This window comes from Ambystoma mexicanum, chromosome 3p, assembly GCF_040938575.1.
Source record: "Ambystoma mexicanum isolate Mex_15411 chromosome 3p, UKY_AmexF1_1, whole genome shotgun sequence".
Classification (NCBI taxonomy): Eukaryota; Metazoa; Chordata; class Amphibia; order Caudata; family Ambystomatidae; genus Ambystoma; species Ambystoma mexicanum.
In genome coordinates this window covers 211,635,912-211,657,848 of record NC_090925.1, presented here as the reverse complement: position 1 = coordinate 211,657,848, position 21,937 = coordinate 211,635,912, and the positions used below count along the sequence as shown (strand labels likewise).

At 46.6% G+C, this 21,937-nt stretch overlaps 1 protein-coding gene across 2 annotated transcripts in view; it reads right to left on the bottom strand.

Annotated features, from left to right (window-relative positions):
• Positions 1-21,937, bottom strand: part of COPS7A (COP9 signalosome subunit 7A) — a 217,502-nt gene that overhangs the window by 109,783 nt on the left and 85,782 nt on the right. Inside the window, exons 2-5 of one of the 2 annotated variants that reach the window (XM_069650669.1) lie at positions 16,136-16,330; positions 15,607-15,682; positions 10,161-10,249; positions 9,585-9,787 (exon numbers count right to left, since the gene is read on the bottom strand). In XM_069650669.1, coding sequence (XP_069506770.1) covers positions 9,585-9,787; positions 10,161-10,249; positions 15,607-15,682; positions 16,136-16,309 — 542 coding nt within the window. In that variant the 5' untranslated portion in view covers positions 16,310-16,330. The remainder of the gene's footprint in view (positions 1-9,584; positions 9,788-10,160; positions 10,250-15,606; positions 15,683-16,135; positions 16,331-21,937) is intronic. The other variant, XM_069650670.1, reaches the window with a different exon arrangement.

Genomic DNA, 21,937 nt, shown 5'->3' with positions numbered 1-21,937 from the left:
TGCAGCAGTCAAGAATTACACTTATACAATCAGGTAAAGAAATACTTCTTTACCTCTGGCCAAAACACTCAGTGAAAAATGACTACTAACAGATAATTCTATCACACAACACTAACATTAGATGCATATATCCAATTACTGGTGTACGGCAAAATACATATCAAACCCCTGAAAACAAAAAGGTACAGGTAAGTATTTGCACTACAAGTCCACAGAGAATCAACCCCAAGTTGTTTGAGGCCTTGTGCCCAAATGTTCTGCAAACTTTCATACAGTTCTTTGAAGCTGGAAAAAAATGAAGGTAGGGTCTCTCTGGTCCAGTGAACAGTTCCAAGTGTCAGGGGACAGGTAAATCGAACTAATGAACGCGTTGCCAACTTTCAGAGTGCTTGTGTGAACAAGCTATGGCAAAGCCAAAGTATTAGCAAGGTTTTGTAAAAGTTAAACATTTAAAGGGGAGTTAGGGGGCAGAGCATCGCTATAACTCACATCCTGTACTCCGACTCTTAAGGAAACTTGGCAGGTCGGCCGAAGGTCTGAGGTCGCTTTTCCTGCCACTAGCCACAGCCCTTGATCCCCAGGGGTTGCAGGTTCAAGCAGACCTCCGGTTAGTGTCTGCTGCTGGTGCAAGGACTCTCACTGGAAGAATGCAGCAAAACTGTATGCAGGGCCCCTCTCAGGACAGGAACGGACGCAGTCATTGCCGGTTAGATAGCACAGCAAGTAGAGCGCTCGCTTTGACATCTGTGCAGAGCCGGCTGATGCAGGATCGAACCCCGGCAGGGCCAAAATCAGCCTTTCATCCTTCCGAGGTCGATAAATGAGCACCACACACCGTGGGTAATAATAAGCAGCGCTCAGATACCTGAGGGTTCGTAGCGCTATATAAACGCTAAATTATTATTAGTTAAGCAATTTTGGATGATGGCCACCGATGCAAGGCAAGGCAAAGAGACTCACTTGTCAGGTTCCGAAATAGGACAGAAAGTCTGATCGTCTTAATGCTAGGACCACGAAATTTCACAGAGGTAAATCTTGCGGGCGCACGCTGAGGATCTCCCAAGTTCCAGGCCTCAACTCGGAAAGGCGATGCTGCAGCATGGTAGCCGAAACTCAAAGCAGGTCAGCCACAGGGCGGGTCTGGGGCACTTCCAACGGCACTTCTTTGTAGGACTCCGAGCTGACTTTGAGAATGGTTGTTTCCTCCACTTCAAGGGTTCCAGCTACTTCGCAGGACTGCTGAAGATCACCTTCAAGTCAGGGCTCTCCCAGGACAGCAGCAGAAGTTGGTTGCCAAGCCTCGCAGGTCTTGCAGCTGTACAGGAATCTTGGCTCCTTCAGTTTCTTCCAGGATCTCCCCAGAGTGGATTGTTATCCTAAAGGTAAGAGCAGCCCCTAGTAGAGAGACAGACAGACAGGACACACACACCCCCCCCACCACCACCACCACCACCACCACCGCCACCACCACCCATCCCCACCCCCATACCCTTGCAGTGGTCCAATCAGGACCACTGGGCGCAAAACTCATTCATTCCAAACAGACACACTAACACCAGAATCTGGATTGGGACCAGACAGTCCCAGCCCACTTCCTGGGAACACACACACACACATAGCCCTCCCGTAGCCCGCCAAAAGCTTGTGCTTTCCCGGGCACTGGAAGTCCATATAAGGATTTTCCTGGCCTGTGGAAGAAGACTAAAAAACAAGATGGCCAAAGGACAAGCAAAAATATCTCGTAGCATGGCCATGTTTGACCAGTAGCCACAGTTGGTAGCCAAACGTGGTAAGGCCAAATTGAAAAGTACCAAAAGAAATTGTAAAAAGTCACTACTGCCACCAGCTTGTCCATTTAGCACCCCAAGAGTAACCAAAAATCCTCTGAGTGGAAAGTCTAGGGCAAAACGTGTACCCCATTGTACTGCATTGGAAGATGCTTTGTACAATGATAAAAAGTTACCACAAGTGATTAAGTTACTAAAAGTAGTAACAAAGTAACTAGACTAAGGGAAACAATGTTTCCCAGTAATGACAACCTGAAGGAAAATGCCTTCATTGGGTGGGTCGGGCGGAGGGGCATTTATTCAATTTCAGTTTGCCGCTTGCACGCTCCAGCTCTCTAAGGCTGCTCTTAATTTTCCAGCGAGCAGCACCAACAACTCACAAAAGTACATCAAGGTATACTTGTGTGATAATATTCTAATACACCTGCGTAGGCACGACGTCTAGACTACGTGCCTCTTACCTTAGGTAACTTAATATGCCACCTTCCCAGCATTCCAATTATGTCTACTTTTACTTCATTCAGGTTTGGAGCAGGGTCAGACACTAGCGAACGATGTGGCTCCGCTCTATTGAGCCAGTCCACTGTAAGTCTCAGCCGGTCCTTTCTTCACCTTACTACATAACCAAGGAATGGGTCCCCACTCAAGTGGCAAGCGAGTCCACATTATTCGAATCTTACCACCTTGGGCCGCTCCCAATTCATACTCTTTCTATGCTCACCAGCGGTCCTGTTCTCTAGCACTCATGGACCCCTTCTGGTACCCTCCACCCAAGTGCTTTCCTTGGGCACCAGGCTGGCTCCCTCGCACTTCTCAACGGTTCATGTAGCATGTGGGTGTTTGGAGTGGTTTGGCACCATGCGTTTAGTCCTCTCGATGGTGATTTTTTCTCTTCTTTTCCGTGTCTTGTTCCTCTTGGTTTTCCTCTTTTGCATTTACCTCACATTGTATCAGACTGAGCAGGTTTTATTTATCTTTTATAGGGCCCTGAATTGTTCATCTTGGCCCTGAAGAAGGCATGTCTGCATCTCTCCCTACTGCCGAAACGCCACTGTGATTCTTCTGTTTTTGGCGCTGAACGCCACTGTGATTTCTGTGTTCCCGGCGTAGTCCCTATACAATTTGTACAACCATTCAGACTTGTTTAAGTACGATTTTAGTCCTCTGTATGTTCATCTATGCATTTGCCTCATGGGCATAGGATTTCTACCTTTGCTGAATTTGAGTATAAGTGTAGACCAATTGCCCCCTAATAGATTTGTTCAAGTCATTAACTGACATATGTATTTTTCTTTCTTCTTGTGCGTTTTTTGTAATCCGTGAAATTGCCACTATAAATTGCCAGAAGTATTCTCTTTTTGTTCTCTTACGTTTATGCTCATTTTGAAATGTATGAAATAAGAAATGAGCAAATGGTTCTTATTACTTTGCAGTGTATCTAAATCATTTATTGTGTGTTAACACAATTTAGCTTTAAAACCAAGTGCCTATACACTTAAATGTGATACATTTCCATGTAGCATTACTAGATGCAAATTTAGTTTTGACTAAGTCATTTGAATAAAACCTGATGGGAACACCCTTTTTGCACATCAGCCTGAAGGACAGGTCAGTTTCCCCATAACAGATGAGCAAAAAACAGGACAGATACAAAAATAAAAAGCAAAAGGTTTTTGGTGGGGGGGTGGGGGGTGGGTGGAGTCCATATAAATGGAAGGAAAGGTGTAGTAGAGAGGAGTCTTGCCGAACAGTCGCATATGCAGCCCCTGATCGTAGACCGAAAAGGAATGCTGGCCAAGCTGCAAGAGACACTCTTGACCCAGCCTTCAGATGAGGGGACTTCAAGGAGAGGTATTTTGTCAGTGGCGATCCGAAGGAGTACACCAACGTTTTGGGAGGATTTGCTCTTCGGAAGGTGATGCACTGCACACTGAAACAGTTCTCAGGCTATTGGCGGTTCTCAGCCCATGAAGGTCACAGCTCGTCGTAGGATGGCTTGAAATGCAGGTCGTCTTCAGACTGGTTGGTCCCAACCAGTTTAAAGGAGGATATTGTCCGGATCAGAGCTTCCCTGTCACTTGGAATAAAGGGCTGGACCAGCATCTATCACTCAGAGGGCTCTGGTGGTCTCTGCAGGTAGCTGCAGACGTCGTTTTTTGCTTCGGAATGAATCTTCCAGTGGTCGACTCTTGCTTCAGCATGAAGACATTCGCCTTTTATACAGGAACCCAGCCATTCAACATGCAGATTGTCAATTAAACGTGGGGGCTGTCCTTTTAGGGCAGCCATCCTCCCAGTTAGAACTGGATCTATTGCAGGCACACTGGAGGACAAAGATCTGTGGAGCTTCGATTCCTAGCTTCCTGTCCTCCCAGACACACTGGTGCCTTCCGGAGGGCTTCACAAAGGGATTCCGGTGAATGCAAAAGACACACAAGGACCCCCACCCAACAAGGCGGAAGGACCAAGAAATAACAAACCAAAGTAAGTTGGCAAAAACAGAAGACAGGAACCGTTTTGTATCAATGGTGTCCCTTGTGGGCCTTAACGGAGCCACAAATGCAGCCTGCTTTATAGGTTTCACAAAATGAGTAAGAAACGTACCCACTGCCAACAGCTCAGATGGAATTGCTACTGTAACAAAAACAGTACAGGAGAAGGGAAAAAGGGATACAAGGTGTCCCTTCCGCACTCCACATAAGGAGTCTGGGGGTGCTGGACTTACAAGAAAAGTCTAGGTAGGATAAAAAAAAAAAGAGAAAAAGTACCCTCCTATCCTTGAGAACAGAAAAAATAAAATCAAAGGGGGAAGCTCAAAGAGCTTCCAATAACACTGCACATAAGGTGCTGTGTGCTACAACTGGAAATGACACGTGCCAAAGAAAAAGATGGAGGAAAGTGACTCCATCAAAATAAAGCCAAAAGAGTTGCCCAGGGTACAAAAATAAGAATGGGCGAGTGAGGAATAAGACTCCCACTCACTCACTCATCAAAGTCATAAAACCCCAATAGTCCAGCAAAAGCGCTGGGTACTCACAGGTGAGGAGAATATCAATTAAGATGGAAATTCAACATAAACTTAGCCAAGATGGCTCGTAGGACTGGGTTGCATTTTTGGCCACCCATTTTAGCCCTACGACGATCACCCTATATTGGTTTTAGGGGGTGTGGTGGTAGCAGCTATTCAGTTTTAGCTTCACGAGTGGTATAAGCCGATTTACCTCATTAGTAGCCCAATATACCTTATGGTGGCCAGTCAAGTACTAATGAGTCTTTTTAACCACTACTCTTGGCCATTTTGTTAAAGGGATTTCCTTTGTTCAGGGTAACCAAGAGGTGTGCTTAAAATGGCCAGCCATTCCTCCCAAATAGGCACTTTATGAGCCCTGGGAAGCAGCCTTTAGATCGACTGTAACTGGTCTAAAGCAGTGAGTGGCCCTGGTCCAGATATTACACTTCCTGTGAAGTTGCATCTAGGTGTCAGATGACTTGTAAGGACAACACGATTGGCTGGCTGACAAAACATGTGTGAAATCCTCCATTTGGGTTGGGGGGGCAGAGGCCAGTCTGAGTGTGGGTACATGTAGGAGTACACTGTTCCTACACTCTGTTCCAAAAATCCAGCAGAAGGGGTTCAGGTTGACTTACCTGCTAAAGGACTTTTCACCGTTTGGTGGTGCTGCTGCATTTTTAGGACCAGGTTTGCTATACTGCCTGGCCCCCGGTTCCTAGGCTGATCTCGGTGTGGGTTTTCTGTTGCTGGGCATCCTGCCGAGTCCTCCTGTTCTTCCCATTGGTCATCCTTGCTGGCTTGTCCAGACCTTCCATCCTGGCACTGTTGTCAAGCCACTTCCTGCAGTTTACTGTATACTACCAGGGCTCTCGCCTTGATGCTGGAACCTACCGCCACCTGGAAGTGTGTTGGGACCCCAACACTCCACCTCATCTGCTGCTCTGGGCCGTTCTGGGTCACTTGCACTTCCTGCTGCAGGGGCTGTGGCCTATGTTTGCCAGCTGAGCCTGCGGGGTTGGTCTTGTACGGGTTCCTTCGTTCTCCTTGACCCATCCTGATAACTGTTTTCACTTGGGGTGGCGGGTCCCATGTAGGCGAGGCTCACATTCTCTTGGGCCATCGGGTTCGACGTAGGCTCAGCAAGTCCCTTAGTGACTGGATCCTTCATCTCGTCCAGTAAAAGATCAGTACTTACTGGATGATCTCGCCTCACTGCAACCGACGTTCCCGAAACAAGACACCACGAGTCCTTTAGCTCTGGGCTTTGGGTTAGTGGATTACTCAAGATACTCGCCCTCAATCAGTCAGTAATTCTTTACTCCGTATCCACCAAAAACAGAGTTATAAATAACAAAATCATATACATCATAAATAATCTAAACTATTCTAATACTCGGAATACTCTAAAACTTCTAAAATCCTCTTTTAAATAGTTTAAATCATCATACATAAAGCCATGCTCATTATAATGCATAAATAAAAAACTATCAGTACACAACAGAATGTAATTTCTAATAAAATATGGCCTAAACCATCTACTTCTCTGATCAGTAAAAAAAGTAGAAATGAATACAAAACGTGCCTCATCTTTACGCGACCTGCAAGCACACAACTCATCTGAGCCCCTTAAACTTGTTTGGGTCTTTAGAGGACGCACATTTAGCATAATCATGAGGGAAATCCTTTTCCACTCCTGAGATTTTATTTTGGTTAAAAAATGTGTGGTGCTACATCAACACAACCCTTACTACGAATCTTTAATAACAACAACTACTCAATGCATGGCTCTGTTCTGTCATATTCCTCTTCTGCAGCCCTCCTCCTTTCCACTGAAGTTTGGACATATATCCGAGGGTCGCTACCTCCTCAAAGCCCCATCTCTTCATTAAGACAATCCCATTCGATTGCCGGCGATACTTTCGATGCAAGGGGTATGTAACCACCTATGTGAGGGCATTCCCTATATTATCATCATTTATTGAGGGATCAAACTGAATTTTAAGAAAATGCTCTAAAAATCTCTTTTTTTTTGGTGTTTGGTGTACCCAGTATAAGAAGAGCTTATACTGGGTACACCAAACATCTCCAGGTATAGCAGGTGACAACCCTGCCAGTTTCCTCCGGAATATATTCTGGGTGGCCTCGAGACGTGCACAAGAGGAGAATCCTTAAACCTCACTTCCACCCTCTGGGTCCCCAAGGTCCGTGGTCACCGAGTTCTGCAATTCCCCAACAATTACATGTCTCCATTACCTTGCATTGGGAGCAGAACCATGCTCTGCGTCTCTACACCTCAGGCTGCTGGGCCTCGAAACTGGCACTAACTCACTTCTTTAGGGTCTCCAATGGTGCCACCTGGGCTTAGGCAGTTAGTTCTTGGTACCCAACTTTGCACAATAACCACAGGTCAGCCTACTGTTTGCTATGGGAACATTTTCTTTACAACAAAAGAACGCCTACAAATGACATTCTAGGGTACTTACCTGACGGGTGACATTTTTCTCGAGTCCTCCCTAGGGTCCCTAGTATTCTTCACCAAGCTTGGAATTTTAGTAAATACCCCTGATTTATGAGACATATTTTAACCTGTTGCATTCCGGCGACTGGATATGCAGGCCATCATTGTGTGCCGTTATTGCGCCCTTCCTTGGAATGGAATGTACCCCTCTGCACAAGTAAAGTAAACCTGGCAGCGATTTGTGGACCCTAGTTTTCTACCACTGAGCTTTAGCACTGTACTGTGGGCACATTACCTAGAGTGCAGTAGCAATCCTGGGACTCAATTCTGTGTAGTATTCATGGACCTGGACTATGATATTTACTGTTTTACCTTGTAGTGCTGTACTCTCAACTTCCCTCTGGAGATCTATATGTATAGTGTCTGACACCAGGTATGGGGCCTAGAGTTTAGGATCAACAGACAATTTACTGTTTTTATAACTACATGAGGCTCTATTTTGTGATGTTTCACCAGAGTACTTCTTACCTCACAAATTAGATGCGCGACTTTTTTTTCCTTTCAGTATACCAGTGCAGTATACTTTTGTGGTGACTGTTTTGAATAACTGTTCTTCCGTGCTGGCGTTCCTCCCTCCTGAAGTTAAGCCGCACTGCTCCGCTACCCTTACCATTATAGAGTCTGGTCTTACCTTTCCGTCGACACACTGTTCTACCATTGGGTTGGACGGTGACATAGCCTTCACCAAAGGGTTGTACAAAAATCTACTTAACACAGGTATTAAGCTGCAAAGGGCTCTTTAGACAGTGGAAAATGCCAACTAAGGTTGAGCACAAAAGCAAGGATTAAATCCAACGTCAACTGGGATTAACACGTTTTCAGTACCAATTTACAGGCCTCTGTGCCCAAGGAGGAGGATGGGTGGTCAACTGAATGTGGCTTGAAAAGAGGACAGATGCTTCCAATTCCTAAGGCTCCGTGTAGAAAGAGATTTCGTTATATTCCTACAAGGCCTGGGGTTAATGACTACAGAGCGGACTCAAAGGGAGGCAAATATGTCATGGCCACTTGAGACTCGTTAGGCCCATGCAGCTACAGGTGTGGGGAAAGGACCCCGTACCACCTACCTCTGCCCATCTACTCTGGTCTCGGAACACCCCAGAAGGTACACACATTCCAGCTTTATCCTTTGCTCGCACGCTGCTAAGGCTCATCCGCGACCCTTACCCTCCCCTCTTTTACCTCTCCTGTGCGACACACTCCATAGTCGTGCTTTCTATGCAGCTTCCTCAGCACTTGCAGGCCGTTCGGATCCTGTACACTTCCCGAGGCTATTAGGTGCCGTAAACTGGCACCTAATTGTCACAATGAGTAAACTGCACTTACAGGAATATCTCAATTCGCAACAGCCTTCATTGTCAGCAGGAGCAAAAGAGCACAGGGGGGAAGTACAGAAGCTCGACTGGAAGAACAGAATCATGATACATTTTACTTCCTGGGCAGAGAACACAATAAGGCGACACTTCGCAAATAACCTACCCAGCACGTGGGTGGAGTAAAGCAATTAACCATTAACTAAAATACGGTGCACATTGTCCCCCCTCGCCGCCCCCCCCCCCCCGCCCACATGGCTGCTTTCATGAAGCAGGAGAAGTGTACTGCGCCCCCCCCCCTTCTTCCCACTGGATGGAAGAGCTGGCCACAGTATTTTTGTGCCCCCCTTTGCAGAGTCGAGCAGGCTCCCTTTGGCGTGGAATTAGTACATGTCCTTGCTGCTCACTGAGCTGTGCCGTCTTCATGTGGCCCCTCCTCGCTTGAACTACCCCCCCCCAACCCCCATAGAATTCGGCAAGATACTTCAGCCACAAAGATTCCAAATCTCTGACACCCCTGAAGGGTGCTACCCTGAGATTAGTGTCCTAAACCCTTGTTTATCCGTCCAATGCATTACATCTTGCGCCAGATCCCAGCGGGTGGGGTGGAGGGGGGAGGGGGGCTTGGGGGTGGAAGCAATGAGGTCGGACATCAAGCTTTTGGAGCACCGCTTACATTTTCTTATATACACAGCAGGTTTCTCCAAAGCAATTACCGTTTTATGATAAAGCTCACATCAATCCTGTGGGGGCGCATCAATCTAGGGGTCTTGTGTGGACAGGGTAGGTACTTGATTTGCTATGCAAGTGGATGCATGTGTTTCTGGGCAACATGATGGAAAGCTGGCTATTATAGATGGCGGAGGGAAACAAGAAAGGTGGAAAGAAACTAGAGCGAACAAAACGGCATAGAGACAGGAACAAGCAGATGACGTGCTACCCTGGGTACTCACCAGTCCTGTAAGGTACGGGCGATGGCACTGAGGTCCTCCCGGCGGATATCCCGCCCGATGCTGTAGTCCACTTCAAGCCGCTGGTTGCGCTGGTCCAGGGTCCCTCGTACCACATCGGCATAGATGGCCTCGATAATAAGATCCTCTAGCTGTCGGACGTTTTTCAAGTGCAGCTTGTCCAGTAGCACAGAATATGGAATGCACTGCAAAGCGACAGGAGGTGGTAATCAACCCAGACAGACCAACAGGGAATTTCATGCCAAACGACAGACAGGAATCCCTACCCACACATCACGTGACTGGACATTGCATTCACCAGCAAGGCAACAGCAACCAACACACACAAGGGCACAAGGGCACAATGAAAAGGTGAATGATGCATAGACACGTGTGGACTTTTTTTGCAGAAGCCAAACGGGGCCCCTCTTCATAACCATGTTAAGAGTCCCACCCTTTTCCCCCTCCGCCAACAGTGATCGAGTGCCCCAAGGTCACTTTCTCCCCACCTCCAAAACGCCCAATCACCCGGCCACATCTGGCCCACTACCCTCTGGATCAGTGTCACGATATACTTACCTTGACCTTTGCAGCCAGTGTCACTACAGACAGGTGCCTGAGCTTGTTCTTCTGGGCATCGCTGAGAGCAGGAAGGTTTGAGGACTCTGCTAATAAACCCCACCCCCCAACAGGAAAGAGTATGGTTAGTTACACAACGAAAGCCAACTACAGAGCCCTCCTTTGCACCTGTATGATTACCATTTTCGACGATCACATACATGTGATCGTGGGCATAACGTGTGGCAAGACGAGTCTGTGGACAGGAGGAAAACGTACTTTGTGCTGAACGTGGTGAAAAGGGATGGGAGGACCTGTAGCTGTGTTAGCTAGGATGTACCACTTTGCTTTCCTTCATGCTGAAACGAGTGGGGCCCTGAATAGCTCAGATGGTGGTTCCGTAAGGAAGGGTAAGGCCATTGAAGGGCAGGATGCTGGAGGGATTGCGGATATGAATCGGATTCAGTAAAGGTGTGTTGCACCAGGACCATGCATGCAACCCCAACCTCACATCCCCCTTTCTACAAAACTCTCCCAACCGCCCTTCATATGCAACATGTCAAAAAACCAAGACCAACCCCAAGAACATCTTTCAGAGAAAGGTCACATTGTGCACAAAGATGAAATTGTAACCTAAATCTGGAGCCGTGTTATGGCATAAAGATGTATGTGGCATAACAGATGTATGTGGCATAACAGATGTATGTTGCCTCATTTGTTGCTCCCTAAAAATCCATAATATTACTTAGAAAGTCAAATGCATGTAGTACTTCGGTTAGAAAAACATCCATAACACCAGCACCGGATTTCAAGGGTTATGTCACCCATCAGTCATAACTGAGCACACCTGTGGAACCAGGGACCCAAAACTATTCCAGAGCCTTGAACTACCCTCTTGCTCCCAACCCATCCTCCCAACAACATTTTGATCTATTAAACTTCTTCATCTAGACATTCTTTTTGAAAGTAAACAGAAAGGCGCCAATAAGAATAAAATGCAGCCAAATCGCAAGAAGTGAGAGGACGCGTCGAGCAGACACAGACCTGACCGGAAGGAAAAACAGACACATGATTGGGCGACTGGGGAACACGGGCCCACGAGTGTGAAAGGAGGTTTACATTCCAGGCATTATGAACTCTAAACTCCGAGGCTGCAGCATGCCGCATCTCTGGAACACGTTTCTAGCCTGAGCTGCTGCTCGAGCAGGGTTCCCATCAAGTTAGGAAGGAGAGCGAGCACAGGCCAAACGCATCAGAAATCCAAGGCAGCATCAACTACCAAAGGCGCATTGCAGAACAACAACAACAGAGGGCTCGGGCAAGTGCAGGTGTGGGCTAGTGCCCTCTAGTAGTAGGGACTCCCTCCATTCACAAGTTGCAATTCCTAGACGGGGCACTTGCTATTCCAAACCCAGCCACCATATGGGGATAATGGAGATGAACTCGGCAGGTACCTGCAAGTGGGACTTTTCAACCGCCCTGGTCTACTCTGCACATGTGAGGGTGGAAGGTAACCCAGCGGAAGCACCCAGTGTGCCTGCAGTACTCCCAACATACGTCGATGCACAAGAGCATAATACAATGTTGCCCCACAGCCTATGTACATAACATACCCTTTTGTTTTTTTTAAATCCCCCTGTTCATGATCAGGGATGCAGTGTCTTACAAGTGAATCTCCAATGGCCATGTCTAGAGGTGTCTCCATGGCAGTCCATAGTAGCCATCTTCCATTTTCCACTCCCTCAACACTGGAGAGAAGGAACCCTACACTTCCAATGAGAAGCTTCCTAGAGGCTTCAGGGAACGCACACACCACAAACACACAGAGAAAACTAATTACCCCGTAGTCCACCGTGGAATGTGTAGTGCGCCTCCCCACCCCATGGGAAAAATACAGAAGGCTCACATTCAGTCAGAGTGTGCTCCTGACGATGATGCGATACTGGCAAAGTAATTATCAGAAACATTGACCCAAAATCCGGCCTCGCTCAGCAAGCTGAAATCAACCTCTCACATCCCCATCGAATGGCCTCTACACCCCACTGACATTATGAAGAGACCGCACAACAGACACTTCGCGGAACAGCAGACGTACTTGACCCCCTAAGACTACTTTCAGTCTTCCATGTTCCCCTCCTATGGCAAAGGGACAAAATCATGTACAAAAAGAAATTGAATTGCTCTTTTGTATCAAGCTTCATGCTGGAGTCCAGCCTCTAAGGGTGGGACGGGGATTGAACCAGCAGTGTTCTCAATGGTCTTGTTTCCAAGACAATAGCGTTGCCCCCGAGCTAGAGAGTCCAGTAGGGGCAGGCCGACAAGATGGCAGACCTGAAAGCAAGTTTCAGGTACGTCCAGGGTCTACCTTGTCAAACAGGCATCTATTGAGTAGTGGTCTGCAGCCTGTGGCTCTCCAGATATTTTGGAATGCGAATTCCATGATATCCCTCCATTGATTAGGCTGTCTAGAGCTGATGAAAGTTGTAGTCCAAAACATCTGGGAGAGCCAAACGTTGAAGACCCTTGGCTTTGAGCCAGTCCAAGGTTGGCTTGGATGCACGGTTCAGATGAGCATGCAAGCCGACACGGTCAGTCAGAAGCTGCTCTTACCTTGCACAAGGGGAAATGTGTAGTAATGCAGGTTTTACTAGGACTCTTTAAATATGGTGCTTGTGTTTTTCCCTTCCCCAGATGCAGCAGGCCACGCAAGACAATCTGACAAACATGATTTTCTAACAGTATCACAAATCACAGATATTAAGGGTGCAGAGGGAGCAATATAGCAGACAGGTGTCGCAACACCTTGAGGAGTACTCAAGGATTTGGTGGCTTTTTTCACCCATCCTTCCATTTTCATGTTTATTCCTTTAATGGATGAATGAATACAGCACACCTTAGAGATTTACTGCATGTACTGTATACACATAATGTGTTTTATTGCCGTTAAGCGCTTAGATAGACCAGCAGTAATACAGAAAGCTATTATACTTTGTGTCACTTAGAAGAAGAGAGATGTCATAGTGGCTGTCGCTTTCGAGATATTGGCCTTGGCAACTGAAACCTCCATTATGAAATGATAAAGGGCTGATTAACTGTCTCTCACAGCTGAGTGCCCCCGACAGGCAAGCTGGGAAACGAGGAGGCAGTATTACTTTATGGAGAAGCATTCGGACTGCACATCTGCAGCTGTGATAAGTCGTGACCAGCCACTGGGGCAAGGTGATCTGTAAATGATCCCTCATCCCTCACTCGGCTTCCTTCCTCCCCGCCCAGGAGAGGCCCATGTCTACTTATGAATGGACAGCAACACCATTCAGCTAGGTTTCCCCTTAAGAATACATGTTGGAAAGCAGTGTTTCAGTTGTAAATCTACTTTAGGAACAAAAAGGGGATTTTGTCTGTAAGATAACTTGCCAGAGGTTATCCTTAAGCACATTACAAGACACGCTTCAAGAAGGGAGAGGAAGCTGCTTTTTCACTGGTATATCCACCCCTGCAATACCACCCACCTAATAAAAACGATGCCACAGATTACTGCTTGCCATGCAATAACGATAGGGTAAAGAACAGCCACTTTAGAAAAATCAAAAACGCGTTTTTGAACAAAAAAAAAAAAAATCAAAAAATGTTTTTTAATCAAAATTGCATTAAGGGGCAGTGACTTGCAACATTCATTGTGGGTTTGGGCAGACTTGCATACCTCGGTCAGGGTGTAACGAAGAAATCACTTCCATGCACCCCATGGGGAAGCAAGCAGAACCCAGGCTATTTCTATTGAGCAACTACCGCCTACCTGGTCTATGGGCTCGCCTTTGTTTATCTAGAGTGGTTTTGTCCTTAAAAGTTAATTCTTTAATGGTTCTTAATACATACAGTTTCATCAGACGACTTGCTTGATGAAGGGGTAAAGAGGGCTTAATAATACTTCGGGTATTTTTTATTGGTGATCCCAAATTCCCAAAACTAACACTGCTTAATTTCAATGTGAATTGGAAATGTATAATGTGCACACCAGTGCTATACTTCATAATAATGTTAGGACTTCATTTAACTGCCCGACTCCCAGGGGACATTGCACACGGCCTGGGATTTGAAAAAAAAGGTGGGTTTTCAAGCTCTTAACTGTGAGGGGCTTCCCCATGTATCCGGGATGTCTCTGGGAACAATTTCCTCAGCGAAACTTGTCGACAGGAGAGCCGTTTGTGGCCTCACTTTGTAGGTTGTCCAGAAGGCCATATAGTTTGCGCGGCATTGCGCATTGCAGAAGGCAGGTCCATCCTAATACTATAGTGCAGCCTTGAAGGCAAGCATTTGTGGGAATGGAAGCCGCGACACATTTTTTGGGTCTAGCAAGTGGGCAACCAGGAATCAGCTTGCAGGCTGACCAGTCTTACTGTACATTTTTCGATCCTAGCGCTTGTAGAAGTTGTCCCCCACAAAGCCGAGCTAGATAATAATGATAGTAAACTGTATATTTGCCGTTTAAAACTTTTTTGATATGCCTGGCCCAGAAGATCCAAGTAGTAAAAGAAGACTCGATTAATTTCTGCTTCTTCTGCTTGAATCGCATAAAACCTATTTTATATTTAAACATACGTCTTTCTTTCCTTTATGCTTTTATTTTTTGTCATCAAATGCTTTTATGACAACTGTTAAAATAAAGATCAATGAACTGAACTGATAATAACTAAACAGAGTTTAGTCTGAGCCGTTTTTTGCCGAGATTCCAGCAGCTTTTCCAGAAGGAGATACAGGAGTTGCATTTGAAAATTGTTATGCAAGGCGCCGATTATGGCTGTGATTTAAGCTAGATGTAGAGACCCCAGATGGACAGAAATGTAGGCTCTTGGTGTTAGTTCAAGATGTGATTGGCGTGTTGAAAATGGCGCACTTGGATCCTAGGGTGGTTCTGAAGGTTGAGCGGCACGCCAGGTGGGTTGTGAAGAAAATGAACTGTTTTTGCACAGGTAAAATACTAGAGAATAACAGAGACAAGTTATGGCCTCCCAGGAGATCAGCACTCTGGTAAGCACTAAAGCAAGGCTGTTCTCTGTGTCCCCAAGAGACATGCAGCGATGCAACAGGAGAAGGACTCGCCACAAAGGAGATCATAAATAATTCAAAAGGGAAGGAGGTCTCATGTGACCAGACGTCTATTGTCTAAGGGTCAAATCCGATCAGAATAACAGTCTGGAAACATAACACATTCTGATTATGGGATCGAATAGAGTGCTCCGAGTCTTAACATGGATTGCATTGCTTCTCAAAAAGACTACCCCATAAAAATAAATCTTACATCCTAGACATTATCAGGGAAGCAGAGGGCAAGCGTTTACTCCGAATTGAGCACATGATACGAACAATTCAGAATTAAAAGTGAAATAGGGCTGTTATCACCCACACATCAAAACTTGAGAACACGTAACAAAAGTACACTTCACAAAATGGACTTAGAAAGAGGTCATACCCATATAATCACCATACGTTCCATAGGCAAAGACCGTGAGAAGCCGGAACGTGGCAGCATGATCCCCTGTTGCCAGCTGTAAAACGTTAACAAAAGGCATGAAAAACATTTCACAGTGTTGAGGGGGGCAGGCACAGCTGTAAGAGGGTTGAATTAGAAGACAAGAAGAGTGTTCATCAGGTCAGTTTGAGGTGCAATGGAAAAGCCGCACAACAGAGACTCAGCATTGATAGAGCAGTTTTTAGGTCCAGGACTGGAATGGCAGGATGTGATGCAAGGCAGACTGAGGTGCGAGTATTGGGCTTGCTCAATACTGGAATAAGCACTTTGCGCTTCAGGTTGCCACCGAGTGTCACTGCCAGCTGGGGCAGATAGCCTTCTGGCAGGGGAGCTGCAAGGCAGGACTGAGGTACACTGACAGAGCTTTATGATGGTCTTACTGAAATAGTGAGTTATTAAATGCTACGGCTGAGATACAGTGATAGAATGGTGTACGGGTCCTCGGGTTGGAAAAGCAAACAACACCCACCTCTTTCACATTTTGCATTTCGAGAAGTTCTCCAAACACGTAAACCCCGGGTGCCTCCAGCACCTGGTATATCAGTGTGGCTAGGGCTGCCCCCCTTGCAGACTTGGCCAGCAGCAGGAACTGCTCTTGGTTCTGATTGGTCACCCTCACGTCAGTTGGCATTTCTTCCATCATGATGAGACCACAGAATCCAAGCTGCAACAGAAAACGGAAGCAGTTAGGGCATTTACAATGCCCGACCATGTTCTTTATTCCTTTCATGTTATTGTATTGTGCAAATATTACCATTTACAGTTAACACCCGAGAAAGGTCACAGACATAACAGGTAAAGGTTCAAAGACATATTCATTAATTATAATAGTGAACTTATTTAGGGTATGAATTGGGCCCCAACACAACTAGCTGCACACCATACTTGCCGGAGACCCGTTCTCTGGAGGCCCCAGGCCAAACTTCCCTGCCCCTAGTTCAGGAAACCCTCTGGCTCGGACTAGAACTTATCCGATGAGCCGTTTTAATAAATATTTGTCAAACCAGTAGTTCTCATGTTCCCAAAATGCACTTTTATGTTATGGCAAGCAACCGATATTGATGGCATGCCATATTACAGTACAGTAGTCAATCCGCATACCTTTTTGCTAAGCTGCACGTTTGATCTTTCACTGAATTTCTGATATAGAAAACGCTGAGCACATTTACATTTTTACCCCTTGTAGCATAAGAATCCTGCACGCCTTTCTACGGGAACCTCACTTCCGCATCGTCAACGTTACAACATGCGAAACATATCTGCACGTTATACTTCGATAACATCAATCTGCTTGTTGCCAAGCATGGAAACTGATACACATTCATGTTAAAATTGTGAATCCCTAGGTATACAAATTTCCCAGAAGTCAGTTAACTTTTAATCTTATATTAGTACTTTACTACTATTTAATATTCCACTTATCTTTAGCATCTTCCATATAAGTGGTGACCAACCATAGTAAGACACATCTTTTGATAGTGGGTAATACCGTATCAAACACTTTCTTTTCCTGCATGAAGACCATTTCCAATAATTACATTGTACTTTCTTTGTTGCCTCTTTGGTGGATTGTACCTTTTTTGGCAGGCTTCAGTCAGACCCTCATGCCACGGTTATTAAGAATGTCAAGAGTTGGAGATGGAACGGTGAAAGTTAGAGAGGGCTGCATCAGGGTGGGAGTCAGCCGCAGGAGTTGCAGAAGAATAGGTGGAGGCAAAGGCACCCACTGACACTCTTTTCATAGGTCGGATGACCTTGAAGGAAGGAGGTGGTGTAGGGTGGGCCATTGCTAAATGAGAAGAGAGCTTCAAGTGGAAAGAGAAGAGAATGATCAGTCCATGTGAGTGAGGTGGTGAGAGAAATAGAGAGTGGAATGTCTATGGAGATGAGAGCATCCTAGGTGTGACCAGCAGTGTGCATTGGACCAAAGGGTAGGATGGAAAGAGAAAGTGAGTCACAGGTTGTGGAAAGGTCATGAATAGTCCGGAGAGTCAAGATGGATGTTAAGATCCCCCAGCAGGAGGAGTCGAGAAGATGAGGAGAGGAGAGAAGAGGCCAGATCAGCCCATTCCAAGAGGGTGGACTGGCCCAGCGGCCTATAGAAGGTGGTCAAAGTAAGAGGCGACAGGAGAGAGAGGCTGCAGACCTGGCATTCAAAAGAAGGAGTAAACCTGAGGGGGAATAATGGAAACAGGGATCCACTCAAGAAAGATTGAGGCTCCTCCACCTCCTGGCATGTTGGGCCAGGGCATGGAGAGGATCTTGTAGCCTTCAGGGAGAAGTCTGTCAAAACTACAGAGCTGTCCTTAAACCATGTCTAAATAGGAGCAAGAACATCAAGGTCCAGGAGTTCAAGGAGGTGGCAGATGTCAGAGGAGTGCTTGAAAGCGGAGCAAGAGTTTAGTGTGGCAACATGGAGCAGGTTGCCACTTTTGAAAAGGTGCAGGAGCTGGGTGCAGGGGACAGAGCCCCTGACCCTCATAAATGGCACGAGTGCCTGGAGATAGGAGTAGGCACGGATGACAAGGGTGTCAGTGAGGAGGGTGCAGGAGAGGGAGCCAGTGTGGGAGGGCCCGCAGGAGGCAAGGGCGCTATAGATGCGGTGGCAATGGGTGGCCAGGGAAGCAGGGTGGAAGAGGCTGACTGGGTTGTCAGTGTAGGGCGAGTAGGCATTGGCGCTTGTACAGTTGAAAGTGACAAGGGGGGAGTTGTGAGGGAGGTGGTGAGGTTGGCAGGAGGTAAGGTAGCCAAGGTGGGCATAGTTGACAAGGGAGCTTGCACGGCCATAGAAACGGCCTGTGTGGCCATAGAAACTGGTGGCAAGGGACACAGGAGACATCCACCGGCCTCCACTCTCACAGAAGGCTGCTTCACTCCAACTGACATTCATGGAACTTGCAGGGGCACTCACACAACAAATTTCCACAGGCATACAATTCCACCAAGCAATTTCTCAAGCAAGCATTCATGCAGGACCAAGAAAAGGAACACAAGACACAACAGACAGCAGAACCCCCAAAATTGGAAATCTCCCCTAACAAACCCAGAGAGAAGCAATTCTGTTGCCCCCTTTTTTCTTCATCAAAGGCTGGTGTTCGTTCACAATAAATCCCCTTTTATTAATGAATAATTTCTCATGTCTATCCTGCATTGCTTTTGGTCAGTTTTGCGACGCTTTTTAGACCTTTTCATGCTATGCCATCACTTGCAATGATGCATGTCTCTCTCATGACTTCTATTCCATGTCATTCTTGGGTATACGTGGCTCACTTCCCTGCCCCTCACTAGCCTGCTTACCTTTCTACTTCCTGCTGCATGATATATAATCATACCGCTTCCGGGTGTACCACTATCATTCTGGCCCTGCGTACATTTGCTCCCTGTGGGTTTGCTCCTGGGTGCCTTATTGCAATTTTGCCCACCTGGCCCCAAATGCAGATAGTGTCCTCCTGCGATTTTGTTCCCAGACGCCCAATGTAGTTTCATGTTACAGACTCCCAGAAGCCCCATTAGGACCCCGTAGCAGGATGAGTGGTTCCTAGAGACCCCAACTGGACCCAGACATCTCTGCAATTCCTACTCTGAAGTTTCCTCAGGACCTGTTCTCTCACACAGTCTACTTGGTACCCACTCCAAAATGCGTTCATCCAAAGCCTGTCGGTGTACACCGTCACAAGACATCTTGTCACAAGTACCCTACTCAAATGGCATCATCCTGCCAAGAGGTTGCCATGACCTCACCGGATGGATGCTCAAAGTTACCCACAGAGCTCCCCACTAACATTCTCAACCTTTATATGTAAAGGTCAATTTACAAATTGTAGTCGGGGCTAAACCATTCTGGCTCCGTGGCGGGCCAAAAAAGCCTCTTATGGTCTTGACACAGAACACCAAGAACCCGACAACTACAGGAGCTCAGGGCACTTCTGGTCTGCACAAAGCAACAAAACAAAGCCATCTTGCATTTTCCCTCTCGCTCCCCACAAACCTAACCCACATCCTTCTCTCTTTTGTTTTCGCTAGAGCACCTGGAGAGCATAAAAACGGAGCAGTGCCTTATAATCCCCAGTAACATAATGGGAACTCAAAAACAGACTTGTGCTGGAAAACGCTGAATTGCTATAATTGTGTGGTGAGCTCTGCGCTTCGAATCTCGACAGCACAATAGCACGGGTGCTGCTAGATTACATCCATTTATAAAACAACATTCAAGGTATGTAATATTAAATGTGTTTCCGGCATACAGTTAAAAACACGTGACTAGCACCAAGTGTATGTAATTAGCAACGCTTTGTGGGAGAGGGGGAAGTTCAGTTTGCACTGCCACCCAAACTGCCTCCATTTCATAACCGGTTCGCTTGAAAAGTTAATTGCAGTTCGAGATGTTTTAATGACTCCTCGTCTTTAATTATATTCTTTGAAGCTACCAACCTTAAATGTTAAAGGTATTTGTACCGTGCACCGTTACCAACGGAGTTGGTCCCCAGGGGCTCTGGCTGATCTGTAAATGAGAAGGTGGGGTGGGTTAGCAGGTGAAGCGGGAGTAGGATAGTGAGAGGAGTGGTGTTCTGTTGGCAGCTTCAACTCTGTATACACGGGTTGCTGAGCTTTGGTGCGAGTATTGGGTCGATGCCAGTCCTCGTGTGCTGTTGGTGTTGCTTATGTGTTGTTGTGAAGTGCATGCGGGTTGTTGTGCAAGGGATGGTTGTGTGATATTTTTGAGTGAGACAAGTTTGCAGAAATGCTGAGTTTTTTTGTTAGTCGGTTGTATGAAGGTTAGCATAAGTTCAGGAATCTGTCCGAGTGTGGCACTTGCCAGTCCTCCCAATTTCATCAGGGTGGGCAAAAGGGCTACGCCTGGCAGGGTTTGGTTTGTGTGGGGTGCTCCTTGTGCTGTTCTAACACGCTTTGCAAGTGCTCTGATTGCTCCTCGCCGTTCTATTCTAGCCAGTTCTGTAGGTGTTCTAATGCTGATAGATTAATGTGGGTTGAGTTTTATTCTCCTCCTTGGGTGCTGGGGCTGGTGTAGCGGAATCCTCTCAAACTTTCTATCTGAATGCGTCTGCCGGTTCGGATATGGTACGTCCGGGGGGAGTGGGTGAGTCATTTAGGCTCTCGTCCGGGTCTGAGTATGTGATCAGTCTCTGGAGGTCCCCTTTTGTGGCTATTTCCCATGATTTCTTATGGTCTGTCGCGTGGTCGGTTCTTTGTCTTCAGCGTTTGTCCATTTGAGAGTGGCCGAGGTTGGCGTTATTTTCATTGTTGTTTTAATGGGGTGCGCATTTATAGTGCGTTGCTGTTGTGGTTACGCTGTTGCAGAAAGTTCAATTATTTTTTGGCGTTCGCCACGATCTATTCTGATGCCTGTTTAGACACCAGGTCCACCTTGGATGGAAGGTTTCCCTTCGAACGTTACAGGGTGCAGGATGCGGGAAGAAAAGCTGCAATAGCAGCACAGCCACATGGGATCTGCACTTCCCAGCGGGACACACGAACAGCCTTGCAAACGTATCCCCGATGCTCTCATGTCTGCGCGTTACTGTGTCAAAGAGAACCTTTGAGTCACCCTACCCTACACCATCCCGTGCTCCATTCATCACAATACTCGGGGCGCCAGCATACCTACATTTCGAAGGGTTGTGGGTGCCAACTGGTGATGCAAGGGCCTCCTCAAAAACTGGACCGGGGGCAACACTTGGGAGGCTCTGACCCTCCCTTCGCCCCACCCACTCTGTTCAATCCCAAGGGTTGTATGGAGTGTGGGAGGTGGGCAGGGGGTAAGTAAACACAATATGACAGTGACAATAACCAAGTGTTTGGATTTAAAGATAACATACACATTTAGCTGCTTTGATAATTTTGATGTCTAGAGGCCAGATATCCAGAGGAACAGACTGTAAGTGCCACCCCCTTCCGTTTTCCACCCACCCCAGGAATACTCCTACCGTTTTCTGTTCCGCCTCGGTATGCCAATGCGCAGGAGCCTCTTGGCATTTCCATGTATTTTATGCCCAGTGAGCTAAAATGTCCTTATGAACACCCTAATCTTCATTCGAGTTCAGTGTTGGTACTACACGATCTGTGAGAACCTTAAGCATATATGATACAATCTGCATTTGGGTATTTTTGTACCCTTATAATATTGTCATTTTTAAGAACAATCCTGCAAGTATGCTAATGGGTTGCTGCATTTTTTGGGCAGTTCATCTATGAAGTGAGACAGGGTTCCAGCTCCTGGGAGTAGTTTTTTGCACCTAAATGATGGTTTTAT